At 44.6% G+C, this 23,082-nt stretch overlaps 1 protein-coding gene across 1 annotated transcript in view; it reads right to left on the reverse strand.

Moving 5' to 3' along the window:
- The window catches only part of LOC139558727 (glutamate receptor ionotropic, NMDA 2D-like), a 57,981-nt gene extending 35,379 nt beyond the window's left edge, over positions 1–22,602 (reverse strand). The window contains exons 1-3 of the mRNA XM_071374100.1: positions 22,246–22,602; positions 6,415–7,030; positions 694–960 (exon numbers count right to left, since the gene is read on the reverse strand). Of these exons, the coding sequence (XP_071230201.1) occupies positions 694–960; positions 6,415–7,030; positions 22,246–22,301 (939 nt within the window). The 5' untranslated portion in view covers positions 22,302–22,602. The remainder of the gene's footprint in view (positions 1–693; positions 961–6,414; positions 7,031–22,245) is intronic.
- Between the last annotated feature and the right edge of the window lie 480 nt (positions 22,603–23,082).

Genomic DNA, 23,082 nt, shown 5'->3' on the forward strand with positions numbered 1-23,082 from the left:
AAAGCTTGGTCGCAAATGGGTCTTCCAAATGGACAATGACCCCAAGCATACTTCCAAAGTTGTGGCAAAATAGCTTAAGGACAACAAAGTCAAGGTATTGGAGTGGCCATCACAGACCCGGACCTCAATCCTATAGAACATTTATGGGCAGAACTGAAAAAGCTTGTGTGAGCAAGGAGGCCTACAAAACTGACTCAGTTACACCAGCTCTGTCAGGAGGAATGGGCCAAAATTCATCCAACTTAGTGTGGTGAAGCTTGTGGAAGGCTACCTGAAACGTTTGACCCAAGTTAAACAATTTAAAGGTATTGCTACCAAATACTAATTGAGTGTATGTAAACTTCTGACCCACTGGGAATGTGATGAAAGAAATAAAAGCTGAAATAAATCATTCTCTCTACTATTATTCTGACATTTCACATTCTTAAAATAAAGTGGTGATCCTAACTGACCTAAGACAGGGAATTGTTGATGGGATTAAATGTCAGGAATTGTGAAAAACTGAGTTTAAATGTATTTGGCTAAGGTGTAAGTAATCCTCCGACTTCAACTGTACATGCCTCCCCACCGGAGACCTGGGTTCAATCCACAGCATCCGTTCTTCCTGTGTCTCCCCTCTCCATCAGTATCCTCCCTCTACTTCTGTACCATAGAAAAGTACAGCAAATTGAAAAAAGGTCATAGCCGTCTCACCTGCGCCTCGTTCTCCTTGAGCAGCCTGCGTGTGCGCGTCCCTCCCGGGTCGTCGGTGACGTTGAGCATGACCACTCCCTTCTTCTCCCAGCCGATGAAGGATCCGTCCGTCAGGCCCTCCACCATGGCCAGGAAGTCCTCGTAGCCGTGGTGACGCGTAGCCACCACGGAAAAGGAGGTCCAGTCGAACTCCTCCAGCACCTCGAAGATCACGTCCAGCTGCATGGCTGTGGAGCAGGTGAACTGGAGGTAGATGGAGCCGCTCTCCTGGGGGAGGAGGACAACAGTGGTGTACAGAAGGGGGAGAAAACGGTTTGTTAAAGAGTGAAATGGGTTTTCAGGACCTGGAGAGGGATAGAGAAAGAGGTGGCAGTGAACTGTCTCCTAGAGGGTTTTGTTCAGTAGGGAGACATTTTTTGAAGCTGAGTGAAATGGGGAGGTAGTATGTGAACAGAGTTTATTTTCTGCTCTTGCCTCCTGAAATATGTATTATTTTTTACATAAACAAAAGTATTTCGGGGGGGGGGACATGTTACCAAGAAAAAATTGGGGGAAAATATTGTTATTTATCTTTTAAAGTGCTAAATTGTTCTCTGTAGTGGTCATTAGGACATAAATATTTTACATTTACATTATAGTCAATGGGTACTGTAGGTGAAAAACCTAGCTGCGGCATCCAGGTGTCCACTACAGGGGACATTTCTTGATAACCTCTTAATTTAGCTCTTATTTCACGTGCAAAAAGTATTACACGGTCCTGACAACTCACTTAACTATTCCTGAGATATTCACTTACTAGAAGCAATTTGAATATCAAACTCACAAAAATTATAATTTATAATTACACACACTTCTTACAAAATTTCCATAAAATGTGCTAATTTTCACAGCAGCCATTTTTCTAAGAAGCAGGAAGATAAAATTGTCAAGGTCACATCCCCATACATGCGATATCATTGAAAAGCCCAGAATGTCCTCTCAAATGGACAACAGGATTTAATACAGTGGCTTGTATGGCCTCAGAGATACGGACCAAGAACGGATGTCCACTAGAGAGGACAAAAATGAATTGCTGTGTCTCAGGAGGATAGAGGAGGAATCAAGGCCTCGCATTCACAATGAGTCTCGGAGTAGGAGTGCTGATATAGAATCAGTTTAGCCTTTTAGGTCATAATGAGTAAGATACATGGACAGGAGAGACCTGATCCTAGATCAGCACTCCTACGTTGAGACGCTTTATGAATACAGTGGAGTCCAATGTTGTGTTCAATAGGGAGAAAACATTTTGAAACGAGGAGGTAGTATCTGAACGTGTCATACAAGAACACATTCTTCCTACTGAACATAGTCCCTGTTAGGAGTAATGTAAAATAAGAATGAGAATGTGAGCTTAATTCAATCCTACACGCACTGCAGTGGCTTAGTCTGATGGAGGCCTATTTTAAACGTTGGTTAGAAAGATCCATTAAAGTTGTGGTGCATCAAGTTTCTTACCTATTCAGTGGCTTACATTCATGCCATAGCAATTTTACCCATGGTTAAATAGGCCTATAATGACACAATGCCTATGGGTAGTATAAAAGCCCTTCTACTGCTGCTACCACCCAGGTAGACTCCTTTCAAAGCTTCCTGTTTTCAGAGTAACAACTACACGCGTAGGTAGTAGTCATTACCCAAAGACACCGCTCAAACATCGATATGGCCATTTTAATTGAATTCCAGTCTCAATAGCCTTCCTCCCTTTCTTGTTCTTTTCTCTTTGTCTGTCTTGTGTAGACATGTGACAGGGTCTACTGTGAAGTCATTCCAGTACAGTCCAACAGTATGTCCCAAATGGCAAACCTATTCCCTTTACAGTGCACTACTTTTGACCAGAGCCTTATGGGCCCTGCTTAAAAGTAGTGCACGATGTAGGGGATAGGGTGTCATTTGGAACACAATCAGTATGTCCCTGTGTTTTTTTTAACCAGGCGTGGGTTGAATTATAATGATTTGTTATTCACCGTGCCACTATTTCCATTTTTATGAAAATGGTCAACTTATCTTTAACTCTGCATTGTTAGAAAAGGCCCCATAAGTAAGCATTTCACTGTTAGTCTACATCTAACAGTGAATCCTTTTATTTGATTTGAAATCCTGTATTGTACTGTAGGCCATCATTTTAAATGAAAAAGACTAGCCTTCCTCTTCTCGTCTCCGTTCTTTCATCTTCACTGATCGGACCAGATTGGACAGGTAAAAGTGATATGAGGAAAGCCTACAATTGTCCCGGTTCTTTTAGATTAGATTAGGATAAGAACAGATGGAGGAATGGAAGATTGTGTACTGAAAGGTTTAAGTAGAGGATAAGGTTTCTAGACCCTTGTACATAAGACAGATAAAATAACAGAGCCAGAGATGGGCAAAGATATTTAAAAAATGTTTCTTGTTAGAAAATACAACATATCAAAGTCAAATACAAAAGTACTTTTGCCAAGTAATGTATTTCATTAAAATACGTGCAAGTAGCCCCATTAACAACAACAACATTCTCAGTAACGATTACAGAAATGTTTTACTTGCTATGACTTTGATGTGGTTGTTTATATACCTTAGTTGAATGTACTGACTGCTGTAAGACGCTCTGGACAAGAGCGTCTGCTAAACGACCAAAATGTACACTTGTAAAAATGAACACTTGCAAAGCACATTGGGTATTATATTCTAATGAGCTCTACTCCCAAACAATTTGTATTTTAATTAAATATGGCCTTGTTTGTGGGCAGAGCTCATTAGAATAATAGCCAGTGTGTTATGCTAGTGTTCATTTGTCCATTTTGGTCATTTATCAGACACTCTTATCACACCCGAGTGCCATCAGACTTCTGATTACCAACGCTTGTGAACCGCTATAAAAAAAATGGTACAGAAAAGTATTTTGTATTGTCCCAAACTCAATCCTGTGGACCCCAAGTAGTGCACATTTTGTTTTTTGCCCTAGCACGACACAGTTGATTCAAATAAACAAATATTGATGGTTAGTTGATTACTGTGCAGTGCTAGGGTAAAAAATATATATGCACTACTCTAAAGTATCTTGTTACAAAATACATTGGATTGTACTTCAGGACAGTTACTCAAAAGTAATTTAAATATGTATTTCAAATACATGTAACAGAAATAAAGCCCATCTCTGAACAGAGGGATACAATTTAGAAGGAACTATGTACTAAGCATATGTAAATGACCCTCGTTGAACTCACTCACTATATACATTTTTCAGAGAGCTACAGTGCATTCGGAAAGTATTCAGACCCCTTGACGTTTTGCACATTTTGTTACATTACAGCCTTATTCTAAAATTGATTAAATTGCTTTTTTCCCTCATCAATCTGCACACAATACCCCATAATGACAAAGCAAAAACAGTTTTTCTGACATTTTTGCAAATGTATTAAAAATTATCAACTTTAATATCACATTTACGTAAGTATTCAGACCATTTACTCAGTACTTTGTTGAAGCACCTTTGGTAGCAATTACAGCCTCGAGTCTTCTTGAGTATGACACTACAAGCTTGGCACACCTGTATTTGGGTAGTTTCTCCCATTCTTCTCTGCAGATCCTCTCAAGCTCTATCAGGTTGAATGGGGAGCATCTCTGCACAGCTATTTTCAGGTCTCTCCGGAGAGGGGCTCTGGCTGTGCCACTCAAGGACATTCAGAGACGTGTCCCGAAGCCACTCCTGCGTTGTCTTTCTTGGCTGTGTGCTTAGAGTCGTTGTCCTGTTGGAAGTCTGGACCCCAGTCTGAGGTCCTGAGCGCTCTGGAGCAGGTTTTCATCAAGGATCTCTCTGTACTTTGTTCCGTTCCTCTTTCCCTCGATCCTGACTAGTCTCCCCGTCCCTGACGCTGAAAAACATAACCACAGCATGATGCTGCCACCACCATGCTTCAACGTAGGGATGGTGCCTTGTTTCCTCCAGACGTGACGCTTGGCATTCAGGCCAAAGAGATCAATCTTGCTTTCATCAGACCAGAGAATCTTGTTTTTCATGGTCAGAGAGTCCTTTAGGTGCCTTTCGGCAAATTCCAAGCAGGCTGCCATGTGCCTTTTACTGAGGAGTGGCTTCCATCTAGCCACTTTACCATAAATACCTGATTGGTGGAGTGCTGCAGAGATGGTTCTCCTTCTGGAAGGTTCTCCCATCTCCACAGAGGAACTCTGGAGCTCTGTCAGAGTGACCATCGGGTTCTTGGTCACCTCCCTGACCAAGGCCCTTCTACTCCGATTGCTCAGTGTGGTCTGGAAGCCAGCTCCAGGAACAATCTGGTGGTTGCAAACATCTTCCATTGAAGAATGCTGGAAGCCACTGTGTTCTTGAGGACCTTCAATGCTGCAGACATTTTTTTGGCACCCCTCCCCAGATCTGTGCCTCGACACAATCCTGTCTCGGACCTCTACGGACAATTACTTCGACATTATAGCTTGGTTTTTGCTCTGACATGCGCTGTCAACTGTGGGACCTTATAGAGACAATCAAGTTGCAGAAACATTTTAAGGATGATCAATGGAAACAGGATGCACCTGAGCTCAATTTCGAGTCTCATTGCAAAGGGTCTGAATACTTATGTAAAGAAGCTATTTCTGTTGTAGTTTTTTATATAAATTAGCAAAAATGTCTAAAAACTTGTTTTCGCTTTGTAATTATGGGGTATTGTGTATAGATTGATGGGAAACCTTTTTTTTAAAAATCCGTTTTAGAATAAGGCTGTAACGTAAAAAAATGCGGAAAAAGTCAAGGGGTCTGAATGCTTCCCGAATGCACTGTGCACAATTAACAAAGCCAAGTGAGACTTGAACGGAGCCTCTAATTGTAGAAAGGTTCACAGTTGGATATGTGTACAAAAATAGGTTAAGCATCAAATTATAGATTTGGGTTTGAGAAGAAAGACTGATTAAAGGTGCTAGGCAAAGGTCTGGGTTGCCTTTAAGTGTTGGGCGCCCTTATCCTAAATGGGACTGCGTGGCGAATAAGCACATAAGTACACTTAGACAGGATATGCCATTGAGAGAGTCTCTAAAGGTAATGTTGTGCAACCACTCGCTCTGTTGTCTGCTTCATCAGCGGCTGATTTTGACCTTTGGAGACCAAGTGTTGAACCTTCCCAGCAATCAGTGACATTAATTGTTCAATTATAGTAAGTACGAGGCAGACACAAAAAGCAGCAGGACTGTGGCCCTCGAGAACTGAAGTAGTGTGCTCCTAATCAGACCACACTGTATACAGCGGGCAAACATTGTTGCAAAGATCAAATCAAATCAAATTGTAGTTATTACATGCGCCGAATACAACAGGTGTAGACCGTGAAATGCTTACTTACAAGCCCTTAACCAACGGTGCAGTTCAATACTAGTTGTATAAGGAGGACGTTCTGTGAACATCTTTTGAGCAACCAGAGAGCAACCAAAATACAACGTCTTTCCCCATGACGTCTTGAAAAAGACATCTTTACCTGGATGTAACAGAGACCAGTTGGTTGCAATCTGGTTTTATGACGTCTTCTCAACCAGAAACCCAGTTTACAAGCAGAAAATGAAGGCATCATGTGCCAAATTAGTAAGGCTTCAAACACACAGTAATTTAGGACTTATTGTGGAAAATTCAATAATTCTGCCACGACAGAATGGTTGATTACTTGAAGTCCATTAACAAGGGAAAGGTCACAGCCAGGTAGTTACCTGTGGCTCCCTGCCCAGGCCGGCCCCTCCTCCCACGGCCACAACGGGCACTCCGGTCTGGGCCGAGACAAACTCCATCATGGGGGCCAGGGGAGCCTGGTTGTGTGGCGGGGGCCTCTCCTCCTCGAACACCAGGCCCTGGAGCGGCGTGGTGGCCAGCAGCTCACACAGCTGCAGAAGAAGGCTCGCCGGGCTGCTCTCGTTCACCGTCAGGTAGATCACGTTGGCCGGGCCATACTGCGTCATCACGCTGTCGCCCACCAGAGCCGCCGATGCAGACGCCAGCGGCGCGGACGCCGACACCGTAGCCAATGACGACGAGGACCCCCTTCCCTGAGGCCCCCCCTGCCCGCCCGTTGCGCCCGTTCCCCCAGCAGCAGCCGTCTCCGGGAGCAGGGAGGAGCCCGAGTGGACCACAGCGATGTTGACTACGCCCAAGTCCCTCTCTCTCTCCCGGGGGCGGAGCAGGAGGGGAGGGGAGGAGCGGGCGGGCCCCGTGCAGGCCAGCACGGCCAACAGGAGGGAGAGGGCAGGCTTGGCCGCCATGCGGGAGGGAGGAGGGGGGGCGCAGTTTGGTGGGCGGAGTGGTGGCGGCGGTTCACAGGCGAAAAGGGACCTGAAGTGGAGAGGGGAGAAGAAAGGATAAGTTAGTGAGGAGAGGAGCAATGATGCGCATAGAAGTAAGTAGGAGCTGCAGTGGCGAGGGATACTATTGAAAAACTATTAAGTGGAAGAGAGAGGGGGGGTTAGGCGTAATGGGAAAAGGGGCGCTTTCCACTGTGCCTCATCTACAAAGAGCAGGTTTCAACAGGGAAGGGGGGAGAGAGAGAGAGAGCGAAAGAGAGAGAGAGAGAGAGAGCGAAAGAGAGAGAGAGTCGCAGTGGGGCAGAGAGATTGCGCTAGACGGAGGGGTGGATGAAATGTGAAGGGGAGGCCTGCATCACCTACCATACGATCGATCAACATCAATTAAGGTCAGTGTAAGCGTAAAGCCAAGTACAGTGAACTACAGAGGAACATAAGCTCACTGCTTAGGGACTAGAGTAGGAGTGCTCACCCCTTGAACTCAACCCTCCCCCCTACGGGACATCAGAATTCATTACCCCAGGAGCTGATTCATGGTTCGGTCCCACACCATTGGAGAGCTTTAAAGCTAAGCTATAGGTATTTGCAGCCATAAACCACCAACAGGTACTGTATATCTAAACGGACCGGGCTAAATTACAATACAAATACAACTGTGGCGGAAGGAAGAATTAAGTCGAGGTAGGTGTGTGTATGCACATTTTTTTTAAACAATTGTGGTTGAGGTGGGGTAATGCTCCGTGCAGTCGAATCAGGCTATGGGACTGTACGCGAAACGTAAGGAGATGTAAAGCAATGAATCATTTTGAAGTCGCTTAGCGTGCCAACCCCCCCACCCCCGCCAATCCCCCTTCCTTCTCACCCCCCCTTTCCCTTCACTCTCTTTAATTAACCCTCCCTATCCCCTTGGGGCACACACAAATACACACAGTCGAAAACACACTCTCTCCAGATCACTAACGCGCAGAGCAACGTGCATACACAATCAGCATCTGGCCGTCCGTCTCCTAGAGCCTGTTATTTCTCCTAGCGTCCGTGGCTGATGTCATTGCTTTGAACCAGAAGGCTTGCTGACGTAATGTTCTCCTCACACCCCCAAACCAACAGCTTCTTCCTGCCTTGTTCTCTCACTCTCTCTCTCTCTATCTTATTCCATTTTCGCAACCCTCCTTTTGATGCCAAGTCATCATCTGAGGAAGAAATGCATAAAAAGAGGGGGATCACAATGAAGTGATCAGTTTGGGGAAAAAGGGGGGGGACAAACAAAAATAAACCGTAGCAGTCGTGGAATAGAGAGAGAAAATATAGGAGTGATATAGGAGCCAGATATAGGATATAGGAGCCAGATAGCCACAGTGGCTGGAAAGTGAAAGAGAAGGCAATAAAGTAGGGCTAGAGGATATACTGTATCTAGGGGACGGTAGTAGAGGGAAATATTTAACACTACCCTCAATATACCATTCAGACAGAGCCAGACCTCAGCCCGAATGAGTGAAAAATGGCTCACCCGAACCCGGCCTGTTGCATAATTAAGTTGGATATTACTACTGCCTACCCCAGTTAAGCCTATGGGCAGAACCTGCCATGAAACCTAATGGCCTCACCCTTTTTCACAGGGAGAAAGACTCTTGAATATGTTTCCCCGATACAGCCCAAAGGGCAAGTGGCTGAGTCCAGTACAGACTGTATGAAACCAGTACAGACCATATGAAACCAGTACAAACCATATGAAACCAGTACAGACCGTATGAAACCAGTACAGACAATATGAAACCAGTACAGACCGTATGAAACCAGTACAGACCATATGAAACCAGTACAGACCATATGAAACCACTACAGACCGTATGAAACCACTACAGACCGTATGAAACCAGTACAGACCGTATGAAACCAGTACAGACCGTATGAAACCAGTACAGACCGTATGAAACGAGTACAGACCATATGAAACCAGTACAGACCATATGAAACCAGTACAGACCGTATGAAACCAGTACAGACCGTATGAAACCAGTACAGACCGTATGAAACCAGTACAGACCATATGAAACCAGTACAGACCATATGAAACCAGTACAGACCATATGAAAACAGTACAAACCACACAGGTGCCGTACTCAGTCCGCAGGCCATAGGGATTAATCTAGTTCAAACCGTATGAAACCAGTACACACCAGTACAGACACAGGTTCTGCACTCCGTTCGAAGGGGATACGGCTAAATCCAGTACAAACCGCACTACAAACCATACATACGGGTTCCGGACCAATCATTCCAGGCTAGCATTCCATCCGTTGGCCCTAACACCAGTCAGCTTGTTGTCACTCCCCAGAGCTCTCATACACAGGAGTTTTATGGTCTTCCACTGGCATGGAGTGCATTGTTTGTTGCCTATGTTAAATGGGCCCTGCGGTATCATGGCTGTAGAGTGGTATAGGGGTTAGGGAAATAGCGTTGGGAGAAGATGATTAGAATACAGGTCAGAGTTGCTGTACGCTGTGGCTCCCCAGAGATTGCTGTCAAACACACGGCTGTATGAATGGATAATGAATATCCTGGCCTGCATGAGCAGTTTCAGCTGTAAGTACTGGACGGAACTCTGTAGCCACGTTATCTATCCAGGCATTAGCATAGAGGGTTTACATCCTTGAACTCCTCCCCATATCTATTTGTCTTGGTTGTCAACGGCTTACAGGCCTAATGGGTTTTACAACATGAATGGATGTCCTCATATTTCCCCTCCAAAAGCTCCCGCATCTTGCGTTGACGGTCGTATTGCATGTTCAGCTCCAACATGAATCTTCTGTGGTGATCATATAGCACGGTCAGCTCAAAAACGCTCTCCGGGAAAACAAGATAACCGGTAGCCATTAGTAACTGCACTGCCCATGAAGGAAATGGACGGGCGGAGCCCACAGACAGCGTGATTGTGTCCAGTCTCTCTTTCTGGCCGTCTCAGTGTTGCCAGACTTTCTGCTCTTGTCCAGAGCAGCACAAGGCTTATGAGGAACTGTCTGTCCCTGTCTTACTCCAAACGGCATCCGCTGGCACTGTGGCACACCGTTAGCACCATTAACACCATTAGCACCATTAACACCATTAGCACCATTAACACCATTAGCACCATTAACACCATTAGCAGGAGTGTGATGGACAGTCAGGTGTGCTCAAAACATCTCATGACCCATAAGTCAGGACCCTCCCTAATAAGCTTAAAGATGACTTGACCAGCCCCCTGACACACAGAAGGACATTCACACACACACACACACACACAAACGCTCTCGCACGCAAACACACACACACACACACACACACACACACACACACACACACACACACACACACACACACACACACACACACACACACACACACACACACACACACACACACACACACTCTCATACACACACAATCTTATACACACTCACATAGAGTAAGATTCAATTCAATTTTGTCAAAGCAAACTGCTTTTCATGGCACTCCGTGACTCCATGTCTGACAGAAATGGAATTTCACGTAGTTAAAGATGTCTTCCTCCTGCTACAGCATCTACTGTAGGTACAGCTCGATGCATGTGTAATATATACATTGTCAGACAGACTGGCAGTTACTATATTTATCTTATTCTATTTATATATTTATATATAACAAAACAAAAAAAATATTTCAAAATCCCCTCGAGGTGATCTGTCTTGTTTCCAAGGAAGTCCCAGGAGAACAACGGAACAGAAACAGGGCTCCCTGAGCTTTAAACACGTAAACATACCTCTTTTTCTCTAACAAAAAATATACTCCAATTCCCTCACACTGAGCACAGCAGTTAGTTATGCAACACTACTTTAAGTAGTTAAGATAAATGGTCTAAAGGGTTTGCCTGGATGAAATACAAATCATTACATTACGCACTAGTATTTCCCATTACATTTTGCACCAAATAAGGACACACAAGAAGCAATATTCATCATTTCCTACTGATTTTGTGGCTGTAAATAAAGAACATCGCATTCTCTGCCAGGCCGGTTCCCCTCTCTCCACTGGGATTCTCTGCCTCTAACCCTGTTACAGGGGCTGAGTCACTGGCTTGCTGGTGCTCTTTCATGCCGTCCCTAGGAGGGGTGCGTCACTTGAGTGGGTTGAGTTACTGACGTGATCTTCCTGTCTGGGTTGGCGCCCCCCCTTGGTTTGTGCTGTGGTGGAGACCTTTGTGGGTTATACTCGGCCTTGTCTCCGGATTGTAATGTTGGTGGTTGAGGATTTCCCTCTAGTGGTGCGGGGGCTGTGCTTTGGCAAAGTGGGTGGGGTTATATCCTTCCTGTTTGGCCCTGTCCGGGGGTTTCTTCGGATGGGGCCACAGTGTCTCCTGACCGCTCCTGTCTCAGCCTCCAGTATTTATGCTGCAGTAGTTTATGTGTCGGGGGGCTAGGGTCAGTTGGTTACCTGGAGTACTTCTCCTGTCTTATCCAGTGTCCTGTGTGAATTTAAGTATGCTCTCTCTAATTTTCTCCTTCTCTCTTTCTTTCTCTCGGAGGACCTGAGCCCTAGGACCATACGTCGGGACTACCGGCCGTGGTGACTCCTTGCTGTCCCCAGTCCGCCTGGCCTTGCTGCTATTCCAGTTTCAACTGTTCTGCCTGCGGTTATGGAACCCCTACCTGTCCCAGACCTGCTGTTTTCAACTCTTAATGATCGGCTATGAAAAGCCAACTGAGATTTATTCCTGATTATTATTTGACCATGCTTGTCATTTATGAACATTTTGAAAATCTTGGCTCTCTCTAATTTTCTCCTTCTCTCTTTCTTTCTCTCGGAGGACCTGGGCCCTAGGACCATGCGTCGGGACTGCCGCCCGTGGTGACTCCTTGCTGTCCCCAGTCCGCCTGGCCTTGCTGCTATTCCAGTTTCAGCTGTTCTGCCTGCGGTTATGGAACCGCCACCTGTCCCAGACCTGTTGTTTTTCAACTCTTGATGATCGGCTATGAAAAGCCAACTGAAAATTATTCATGATTATTATTTGACCATGCTTGTCACTTATGAACATTTTTGAACATCTTGGCATAGTTCTGTTATAATCTCCACCCGGCACAGCCAGAAGAGGACTGGCCACCCCTCATAGCCTGGTTCCTCTCTAGGTTTCTTCCTAGGTTTTGGCCTTTCTAGGGAGTTTTTCCTAGCCACCGTGCTTCTACACCTGCATTACTAGCTGTTTGGGGTTTTAGGCTGGGTGTCTGTACAGCACTTCGAGATATTAGCTGATGTACGAAGGGCTATATAAAATAAAATTGAATTGAATTGAACATCGCATTCCAATTTATTGGGGATGTGATGCATTACCTCACGCGTCGTCTTTGCATGAAAGTAATTTGGTGGTGGAAATTGTACTGGGAACAAACCTTGCCCCATAGCACTCTGCATACAAAGGAGCAATATTATTTCTATCAATAATTGCTACTCCAAAAATACATATCACATTACATTTGCTGAGGGTCATTGGCGACATTCTTCATTCCCCATATGCTGCGGCTATGGATGATGGGAGGGGAAGGAATCAATGAATGCTGGCCTGCTCGGAGGAAGCACTGAGGTATTTAACAGCGTCTGCTCCCTCTGCAAAGAAGTAATCAACAGGCTAACCGGTGACCTTGCTAACAATGTTTTTAATAAACATGACCTTCATTAGATTTAAAGGGAAGCTGGTGAAGGGAGTTATGGGTAAAGGGGCAGAGGATGATCAGATATTTTTTTCTTCAGGAAATGACAGGGGAAGAAGGAAAGGTAAAATCAGGCAAGTGAGAGAGCAAGAGGGGTGGGAGGGGAAGTGGATAAGACGAAGGAGAGACATGAGGACAGACCAAGGACGGTGGGTGGGGGGGATGTGTGCCCAGTGGGTTATAGGATGCTGAGGGTGTCTCTTGCTCCCTCGACCCCCCCTTGGTATCGTCATTCTGCCTCTATCTTTCTCTCTCTCTCTTCTCTCTCTACCATTCCATCTATCTCCCACTCCCTCTCTATCTATCCCTGGCCTGTCCCTCTCTCCCTCTCCCACATCCTATCTATCACACTCCCTCGTTTGTTTCTCCTTCTTTCCTCTCCTGCCTCTCTTCCCTCTATCCTACTCCCTCTCCCTCCCTTGTGGCTCCCTCAGTCTCTCACACGCTTCTAAGGGTTTCATGTCTCCAGAGTCCCATTTGGCCAGGCCTAATGAGTTGGTATTTAGCTGGCTCACGATCCTCAACTTTGACCCCAGGGGAGCTGGCGGATTACAGGTCTCCGCCGGTGGGTGTCTCGGTTGTCACGCCACAATAAAGAATCGGCAAAGGTGCCTATCTACACGCCCCATGCAGTGCCACCAAAGATTAACGACCTGTTGGGCACAACGTAAACCCCCAAAGACTGGCCTTATTGTTATACAGTGGGGAGAACAAGTATTTGATACACTGCCGATTTTGCAGGTTTTACTACTTACAAAGCATGTAGAGGTCTGTAATTTTTATCATAGGTACACTTCAACTGTGAGAGACGGAATCTAAAACAAAAATCCAGAAAATCACATTGTATGATTTTTAAGTAATTAATTTGCATTTTATTGCATGACATAAGTATTTGATACATCAGAAAAGCAGAACTTCATATTTGGTACAGAAACCTTGGTTTGCAATTACAGAGATCATACGTTTCCTGTAGTTCTTGACCAGGTTTGCACACACTGCAGCAGGGTTTTTTGGCCCACTCCTCCATACAGACCTTCTCCAGATCCTTTAGGTTTCGGGGCTGTCGCTGGGCAATATGGACTTTCAGCTCCCTCCAAAGATTTTCTATTGGGTTCAGGTCTGGAGACTAGCTAGGCCACTCCAGGACCTTGAGATGCTTCTTACGGAGCCACTCCTTAGTTGCCCTGGCTGTATGTTTCGGGTCGTTGTCATGCTGGAAGACCCAGTCACGACCCATCTTCAATCCTCTTACTGAGGGAAGGAGGTTGTTGGCCAAGATCTCGCGATACATGGCCCCATCCATCTTCCCCTCAATACGGTGCAGTCGTCCTGTCCCCTTTGCAGAAAAGCATCCCCAGAGAATGATGTTTCTACCTCCATGCTTCACGGTTGGGATGGTGTTCTTGGGGTTGTACTCATCCTTCTTCTTCCTCCAAACAGGGCGAGTGGAGTTTAGACCAAAAAGCTCTATTTTTGTCTCATCAGACCACATGATCTTCTCCCATTCCTCCTCTGGATCATCCAGATGGTCATTGGCAAACTTCAGACGGGCCTGGACATGCGCTGGCTTGAGCAGGGGGACCTTGCATGCGCTGCAGGATTTTAATCCATGACGGCGTAGTGTGTTACTAATGGTTTTCTTTGAGACTGTGGTCCCAGCTCTCTTCAGGTCATTGACCAGGTCCTGCCGTGTAGTTCTGGGCTGATCCCTCACCTTCCTCATGATCATTGATGCACCACGAGGTGAGATCTTGCATGGAGCCCCAGACCGAGGGTGATTGACTGTCATCTTCAACTTCTTCCATTTTCTAATAATTGCGCCAACAGTTGTTGCCTTCTCACCAAGCTGCTTGCCTATTGTCCTGTAGCCCATCCCAGCCTTGTGCAGGTCTACAATTTTACCCCTGATGTCCTTACACAGCTCTCTGGTCTTGGCCATTGTGGAGAGGTTGGAGTCTGTTTGATTGAGTGTGTGGACAGGTGTCTTTTATACAGGTAACGAGTTCAAACAGGTGCAGTTAATACAGGTAATGAGTGGAGAACAGGAGGGCTTCTTAAAGAAAAACTAACAGGTCTGTGAGAGCCGGAATTCTTACTGGTTGGTAGGTGATCAAATACTTATGTCATGCAATAAAATGCAAATTAATTACTTAAAAATCATACAATGTGATTTTCTGGATTTTTGTTTTAGATTCCGTCTCTCACAGTTGAAGTGTACCTATGATAAAAATTACAGACCTCTACATGCTTTGTAAGTAGGAAAACCTGCAAAATCAGCAGTGTATCAAATACTTGTTCTCCCCACTGTATGACCAGCTTTATTAAATCCATGTGTCTGACAGTAGATCCATCTATTTGAGGAATAATTATGTAAAATGCCTTGGCTGTGGTTTTGTGGTTTGGTGCTAAGGTGGAATTAAAGTTGTTGAAGGTAAAGAGAGACAAAGAAATTGGCAGGGTCTGTACACAAACAGACCTATCGGAGGGAAAGTACACCTGGGAAGAACGGAAGACAATAGAGAAGAAAAAAACGAATCTATACCAGAGACAACACACACACATAACTCTTTATTTCAGTCTGTATAAATTGTCTTCCTCTTATGCCTCATTCAGCTCCCTCGCTCTCTCGGTTTCTCTCTCTCTCTCTCTCTCTCTCTCTTTCTCTATTCCTAGACATGTTCTGAACATACTGTACTGGGGTTTGAGCCAAAAACCTGCCTCTGTGAAAAAGGTCCACAGACTTATTCATCGGCTCTGTCAGACAACCAGCTGCCAATCAAGCGACCGACCAATAAACCTGCCTGTCAGTAGAACTGACTAAGAAAAAAACCCCAAAAAAACACAGCTGATCCGAGATGTGTAATCATTTGTGTTGGTCGGTGTCGTAGAGTAGCTGGCTGAAGCTCAATTGCTCTCCTAAGAGGAAGCGAAATGAAGACAGACGTTTCCAGTCACACTGGTACAAGAGGCTGTGGCCGAGCAGGTCGAAGCAGTGACTTCATCAAGCCAAAGTGTGCAAATGAAATGTCAATTTACATTTGGACGAAGGGGATTTACGATCAATGCCGTGAGCCGAATGTTAGCTCTCTACGATAAGGGAGACGCAATTTACGACCCGATTAAAACGCAATGTTAACAGAAAGCAAACCAATCTGTTCCACAGTGTTCTCAACAACCGTTATAGCTAGTATTATTTAGACAGTATCAGCCCCACCATCGTCAAGCATAGAGACTCTCCATACCAAACTGTTTGCCCAAGCTTAAAAAAAAATCTTGAACAATCAAGGTTGGGGTCCCCTGAATGCATTTGATCAAGATGACCCCCCCCCCCAAAAAAAATGTAACCTGAAGACTTTGGAAAGAGTGCTCAGCTCACAGTAAAGAACAAGTATTAATTCACGGGCATTGTGTGGTTCCTTGTCGTGGGACGTTATCAGGTTTTGTGCTTTAGAAGTAGAGTAGAGATTGCGACACCTACACTATAGCCATGATATACCACAGGCCTATTTGCAATGGATAGATACTGGCTGGCTGCACTGTAAATATGCAAACAGTGATACTAGAGGCACCATTAAACACCAGTTCTCTGAGTCACCGAGGCAAGAAGCTTGAGTTGGTTATCATTGAAAAGTCTTACTAGCTTACACACAGCCGATAAAAACAGAAAAGGAGCATTGATGAATTTTGAAAGTTAATTTGAACATTAGATATATCGGCTCGCAGATAGGCTTGTGTTAAATGAGACGGCGCCTTCTTTGGTCAATGGGATCTGATACTGAGAAGGATAGCCTTTAGGCCTGCATTTAGCCTAGCCTACTGTAGGCTAACTGACTAGGCTACGTAGCCAAACAGCGACAATAGAGCATTTGGAATGAAGATGTGGTTCAGAAGTTTCGGAGTGGCCTTCAAACAGGGTCTGGGTGAGTCGAAGGTGAGGTTCCGATCATATTATTCTGTCACGTACGTTCAGGCGGTCGTCATTGGATGCGACCTTAAGGCAGACCCCCACCTCCAGCTCACTACTTTGACGTTAAGTCGGATCGAAGGCTTAATCCAATTTTTTTTGTCAGTCAGGAAAGCTGAGAAAGTCTCATGGTGGGTCCCCTGGGTGTAGCCAAACCAACCAACAATTTCACCACCATCACCATCACCATCACCATCAAGCCACTTGGCTTGTCGCTAAAGAAGGTGAAGCTAAAATGGCCTCCTTTCCTCCGCTAAGCAGAACAGGTGATTTCAGTCCAAGGCCCCCACTAACATAGCTGACAATGTCATGCAGCCAACAACCATTCATTCATACACAAGTGACTCAATGAAACACCTCAGACTGAGTGCCATTCTCAGGGATGAAGAATCACTTTTGTAAAGGTGTACTCGATATGAAAGGACATCCTGCTTTCTGTTCTTTGTCTGTGGTAGGGGTTGTGTTCATTAGGCACCAAATGGTAGAAAACAGGCTGAAACAGGAAGGAACTACCTGGACTCATTTTCTGTTGCTTGAAACGTTTTCCATCGTGTGCCTTAATGAACACAACCCGCCCCTGCCTGGAAGTTGGAAGCACAGAACTGAATCCTCAGGTGACACTACAGGTGCAGCCCTACTTCTCTTCCTCCTCTGTCTCCTACTCGGTGGACCTGAACTTCTGAGTGTCACATTACTCTGGTGATTTACTGTGACAAGTCCCAACAAGTCGAGAGTTACTCAGAGCTGAAACAACTGTCTGAGAGAAGCCTCCCCTGAGTGACTTGGGTCTGCCTTTGTCGGGATTTGGTTCTCTACATAAAAGGGTTCCTCTGGGATAACTCTGGGATAACTCATTCAGAGGCCATGATATCAGCTGATGACAAATGGTAAGATGTGTTTCAACTTCCTTCCCGGATGAAATGGATGAAATGGAGCATTTTGGATTAGCACTAGTTCCACAATCGGTTTCACAGAGAAAAAAAAACGAAATTAGATTGTGTGGACTGTTGCATATTGTGTGTGTGAAAATTGATGACACGTGAAACTAGGTCCATTATAGTCCAATAGCAAATCCCACCCGCTTTCATGCACACATGTCTAGTCCAGAATAACTAACAAAGAAAACAAGTCGGGCACGGTGTCATCAACTGAACACGGAGTTTTCAGGCTACAGTCAAGATTCCATGCTGTCAAGCACTTGAGAACCCCAAACATGGAAAGTGTCCCTTCAAGGCTATCTATCTCATAATGATCAATGAAAAGCCCTGTTTCAACTTGCTCTAGGATAGAAATAAAAGGCCTACAATATTAGTTTTCACAAGAATCAGTGTACCCATGGACCGTTTAAGGATGCAAATGTTATTTAAACATGCCACTAGCCTACAGATCAAGTATTTACTCAATTTACATCAGTGGCGGTTGGTGCCGTTTATGATGAGGGGGGGACCATTTTCTTTTTCATGAGCATGGCCTCATTTATATTCCAGCATATTGGATGACTCTTATTCATATTCCATTCACCCGGTTCAACGTAACGTCGATGGGTTTAGGCTACTACATGATACTCAAATTTTCCCTATACTCATCATGAGGTTGCTACAACCTAGCCTATGAATGAACGTTTTACAATGTAGGTGCACAGGTCGAGAGAAATTAGAGTAATCAAGGTGACATACAGTGACACACATTCAACACCACCTTGCACGCTCTTGCCTGCATCTAGTTCATCTAGGTTATAATCATCACTCCAACAGTTGCAAACGAGAGTTTCTATTGGACAAATTCAGGTATGTTTATCCCCGGTTCATTTTGTTTGCTTCCGTTTAAGAAAAGTTTTTTCAACAGAATCGGCGGAATTAATAGCCATATAGCCTATAGGGTGTGTTCATAAATTCACTCTGGGGTGCCAGAGTGAACTCAGAGTTCGCTGTGGGCGTTTGTAAATTCAGAGCGTTTCGCCCTCGGAGCGTTCAGAGCGCACACTGGACGCTCTGGCCGACGAGTAGGGTTGATCCGAGCATTCTGACCTCAAAACGTCAGTGAAGAACTTAAGCTAACTGGCTAAAGTTGGCTAGCTTGCTAGCTACTTCCAGACACAAATGAGAGAACACCTGACTCTGACCATGTTACTCGCCCTAGCAGAGCTGGTTAGGCTGTTTTCCTGTTATCTAGAGTGTTGGTGACTGTAACTGAACTGCTGGCAAAAATTAAATTACGTTATTTTGCCGACATTTACTGGCACCGGTCATATTCAACGGGTGTTGCGCGTTCGTAAATTAATCCGTTATTCTGCGCTCTGGCACTCAGACTAGAGTGCTCTGAAATCAGAGTACATAGCCAGAGTGAACGAACCCATAAACCACATGATCACTTTGCTCGTTGTATGTATAACTCCTTCATACATCTACGTTCTCTCCTCTTCTGACCTTTACCCTTTGCTTGTGGACTTCAGTGCACAATACAACAGCTGTCTATTATCAGGGGAAAAAACCTTTCCAAGCCAAACTTTCCTACCATAACCGCTACACACAGTCTACATCGTTTTCACTATATTAAGGTCATAGTCAACATAGCTACTAGAACTAACGCATTAGTTAACCTGCTACAATTATGCAGTACAGTTTATAGCAAGCAGTTAGTTACACCGGTGGGCTCCGGTGGCAATAAATTAATAAAACCAAATGCTTACCTTGACTTGGAAGAGTTCCCGTGTTGAATAGCCATAGCCAGCTAGCTAACATAGCATCCCTCTCTGAACCGGGTGTTTGAGTAGGCTAAACTACCTAGCTACATTTGCTAGCTAAGTAAGTGAAAGTTTAAAAAAAAAAATATATATATATACAGTGCATTCGGAAAGTATTCAGACCCATTGACTTTTACCCACATTTTGTTACGTCACAGCCTTATTCTAAAATGTATTAAATACATTTTTTACTCATCAATCTACACACAATACCCCATAATGACAAAACAAAAACAGGTGTTTAGACATTTTTGAAAATGTATTAAAATACATAACAGAAATACCTTATTTACATAAGTATTCAAACCCTTCGCAATGAGACTCGAAATTGAGCTCAGGTGCATCCTGTTTCCATTGATCATCCTTGAGATGTGGTAAATTCAATTGATTGGACATGATTTGGAAAGGCACACACCTGTCTATATAAGGTCCCACAGTTGACAGTGCATGTCAGAGCAAAAAACAAGCCATGAGGTCGAAGGAATTGTCCATAGAGCTCCGAGAAAGGATTGTGTCGAGGCACAGACAAAACATTGCTGCAAGTCCCCAAGAACACAGTGGCCTCCATCAATATTAAAAAGAAGAAGCTTTGACATAGAGCTGGCCGGCCATCCCAAACTGAGCAATCGGTGGAGAAGGGCCTTGGACAGGGAGGTGACCAAGAACCTGATGGGCACTCTAACAGAGCTCCAGAGTTCCTCTGTGGAGATGGGAGAACCTTCCAGAAGGACAACCATCTCTGCGGCACTCCACCAATCAGTCCTTTTGGTAGAGTGGCCATACGGAAGCCACTCCTCAGTAAAAGGCACATGACAGCCCGCTTGGAGTTTGCCAAAAGGCACCTAAAGGACTCTCAAACCATGAGAAACAAGATTCTCTGGTCAGATGAAAGCTAGATTTATCTGGCCTGAATGCCAAGTGTCACATCTGGAGGAAATCTGGCACCATCCCCACGGTGAAGCATGGTGGTGGCAGCATCATGCTGTGAGAATGTTTTTCAGTGGCAGGGACTGGGAGACTAGTCAGGATCGAGGGAATGATGAACGGAGCAAAGTACTGAGAGATCCTTGATGAAAACCTGCTCCAGAGCGCTCAGGACCTCAGACTTGGGTGAAGGTTCACCTTCCAACAGGACAACGACCTTAAGCACACAGCCAAGTTTCTGTATGTCCTTTAGTAGCCCAGCCAGAGCCCGTACTTGAACCCGATCTAACACCTCTGGAGAGACTTGAAAATAGCTGTGCAGCGACGCTCCCCATCCAACCTGACAGAGCTTGAGAGGATCTGCAGAGATTAATGGAAGAAACGCCCCAAATACAGGTGTGCCATGCTTGTAAGAAACTCCCCAAATACAGGTGTGCCAAGCTTGTAGTGTCATACCCAAGAAGACTCAAGGCTGTAATCGCTGCCAAAGGAACTTTAAAAAAGTACTGAGTAAAGGGTCTGAATACTTATATAAATGTGATATTTCAGTTTTGTACATTAATGAGGGGGAAAAAACTATTTAATCAATGTTAGAACAAGGCTGTAAAATAATAAAATGTGTAAAAGGTGAAGGGGTCTGAATACTTTCCAAATGCACTGTAATACGAAATATAGCTAGCTAGCTCACTCTCTCTCTTACTTCTCCTTCATTTTGAAATAAACTATTGTCTTTCTCTAACCCTTTGATTGGGTGGACAACATGTCAGTTCATGCTGCAAGAGCTGTGATAGGCTGGAGGACGTCCTCCGGAAGCTGTCATAATTACTGTGTAGGTCTATGAGACCCATGAGCCTCCTAGGTTTTGTATTGAGGTCAATGTACCCAGAGGAGGACGGAAGCTAGCTGTCCTTCGGCTACACCAAGGTGCTACCCCACAGAGTGCTGCTGAGGCTACTGTAGACCTTCATTGCAAAACAGTGCATTTTAATAAATTATTTGGTGATGTGAATATATTTTGTATAGTTTTATCTAAAAAGGATAACTTTTTAATATTTCACTATATTTATTTTTATGAAATTCATTGAGGAGAATGGTCCTCCACTTCCTCCTCTGAGGAGCCTCCACTGAAATACACACAACATCAGTGCAAGTAGGATAGTTCGCCTTAAGAATTCTGATAAGATCAGAGCAAATTAACTTGTGCACAGCTCAGAATTGCAATTCAAAGAGCTGTCTCCCAATGAATATAGTGGGGTGAACAGCTGACAGATGGGTATTGGGTACATACAGAAAGCTCTAGGATTGATTCAACATCTGAAAGCTGTCTTGGGCAAATAGCAGGAGATGTGGCAGGGAAAAGGCTACAAAGTGTTCTCCCTGGACAAGAAAACAATAGAAAGGACAAACGCACACATGCGCATAAACCGACTTCAAATGAAGGCAATGTGGTCGACATGGCATATTAATGAGGAATGGTAATGTACCCAGATACACATGCGGATTTTGGTGAGGTAAGAAAGGTCCACATTTCTTTCATCACTAATGTAAGTTATGTGTGGTGACTCAGGACGCGTGTGTGTGTGTGAATAAAAGCCCGTGCCAGTGTGTGTGTACAGTAGGCTATGCATGTGCAATGTGAGTCTGGAAATAGTCAGAGCTCTTGGAGTGTGCACGCGCATCAATGACAGAGGGGTCAAAGTCTCGCGCACCGGCCAGTTGTCGCCTATCCATCAAGCTAGCTACCCATACGAGTCGACACATATATAGCCTCGAGAAACGCTACGCCACTATTCCGGTCCCCGTGCATAACATTCAGCAGAATTTGAAGGGCAAATCTTGGAACACTTCTTAAAGGAAACCTAAACATATCAGCCTCACAGCGAGGAGAAAATACTCACTGTTTTTCAGGAGCCCGACACTCTCTTCTCCCCTCGTCTCTCCATCCACAATACATCCATTCCTCTTCTGACCATATCCTGCGGGTGATCTCCCGATGTGTAGCCTATCTATTGAAATGTTGCACCGATACACAGTGTCGAGCTTTTCTGTACTCAGCGAACCTACATGTTGCTGACTACCTCCCTCCCAATTTTTCCCCTCTCACCAGTTATTTTGTTAAAATTCAGTATATACGCCTCGTCACCTAGCAACCTCTCTCTTCATCACTCCCGCGACACGTGTTGAATGCTAAACTTGTCGTTGTGGAATATTTTTTACGAAGGAGTAGATACAGTGGTGTATCAGTATGCAATCAAGATATTTATTAAAACTCTCCCTGTCTCCCTCCCTCCCCTCTCTTTTTCCCCCTCCCCTTAAACCCATATGTAAACCTCTATTCCTCCTCCCTGCTCCCTCATCTCCTCTCTCTCTCCAAGCAAAAGAGAAGCCAGTTTATAGCCTACCTTAAAAAAAACACTAAAGATAATTCAAGCCTCGCGCTTTGCGGTTATGTTTGTCCTAAGGGAATACATGATAATTGCTATTGTGAGTTTCTAATATTCAACTCTGGGCAGAACTTTTTCACTGCAAGGGGATTTTGCCACTTGAAATTATTACACACAGATAAAGAACTTAATAATGCATATGTTAGAGATACACATATAAAGAATTGTGCTATTTAATTACTGTAATCCTGTCTGCATTTATCTGGTAATTATTTGATATCACAATATTAGGCTTTTGCAATTGTTCTACTTCTGAAAGTAAGTACTATAATTAGCCCGTATAGGAAATAA

Source organism: Salvelinus alpinus, chromosome 29, assembly GCF_045679555.1.
Source record: "Salvelinus alpinus chromosome 29, SLU_Salpinus.1, whole genome shotgun sequence".
NCBI classification, from domain to species: domain Eukaryota; kingdom Metazoa; phylum Chordata; class Actinopteri; order Salmoniformes; family Salmonidae; genus Salvelinus; species Salvelinus alpinus.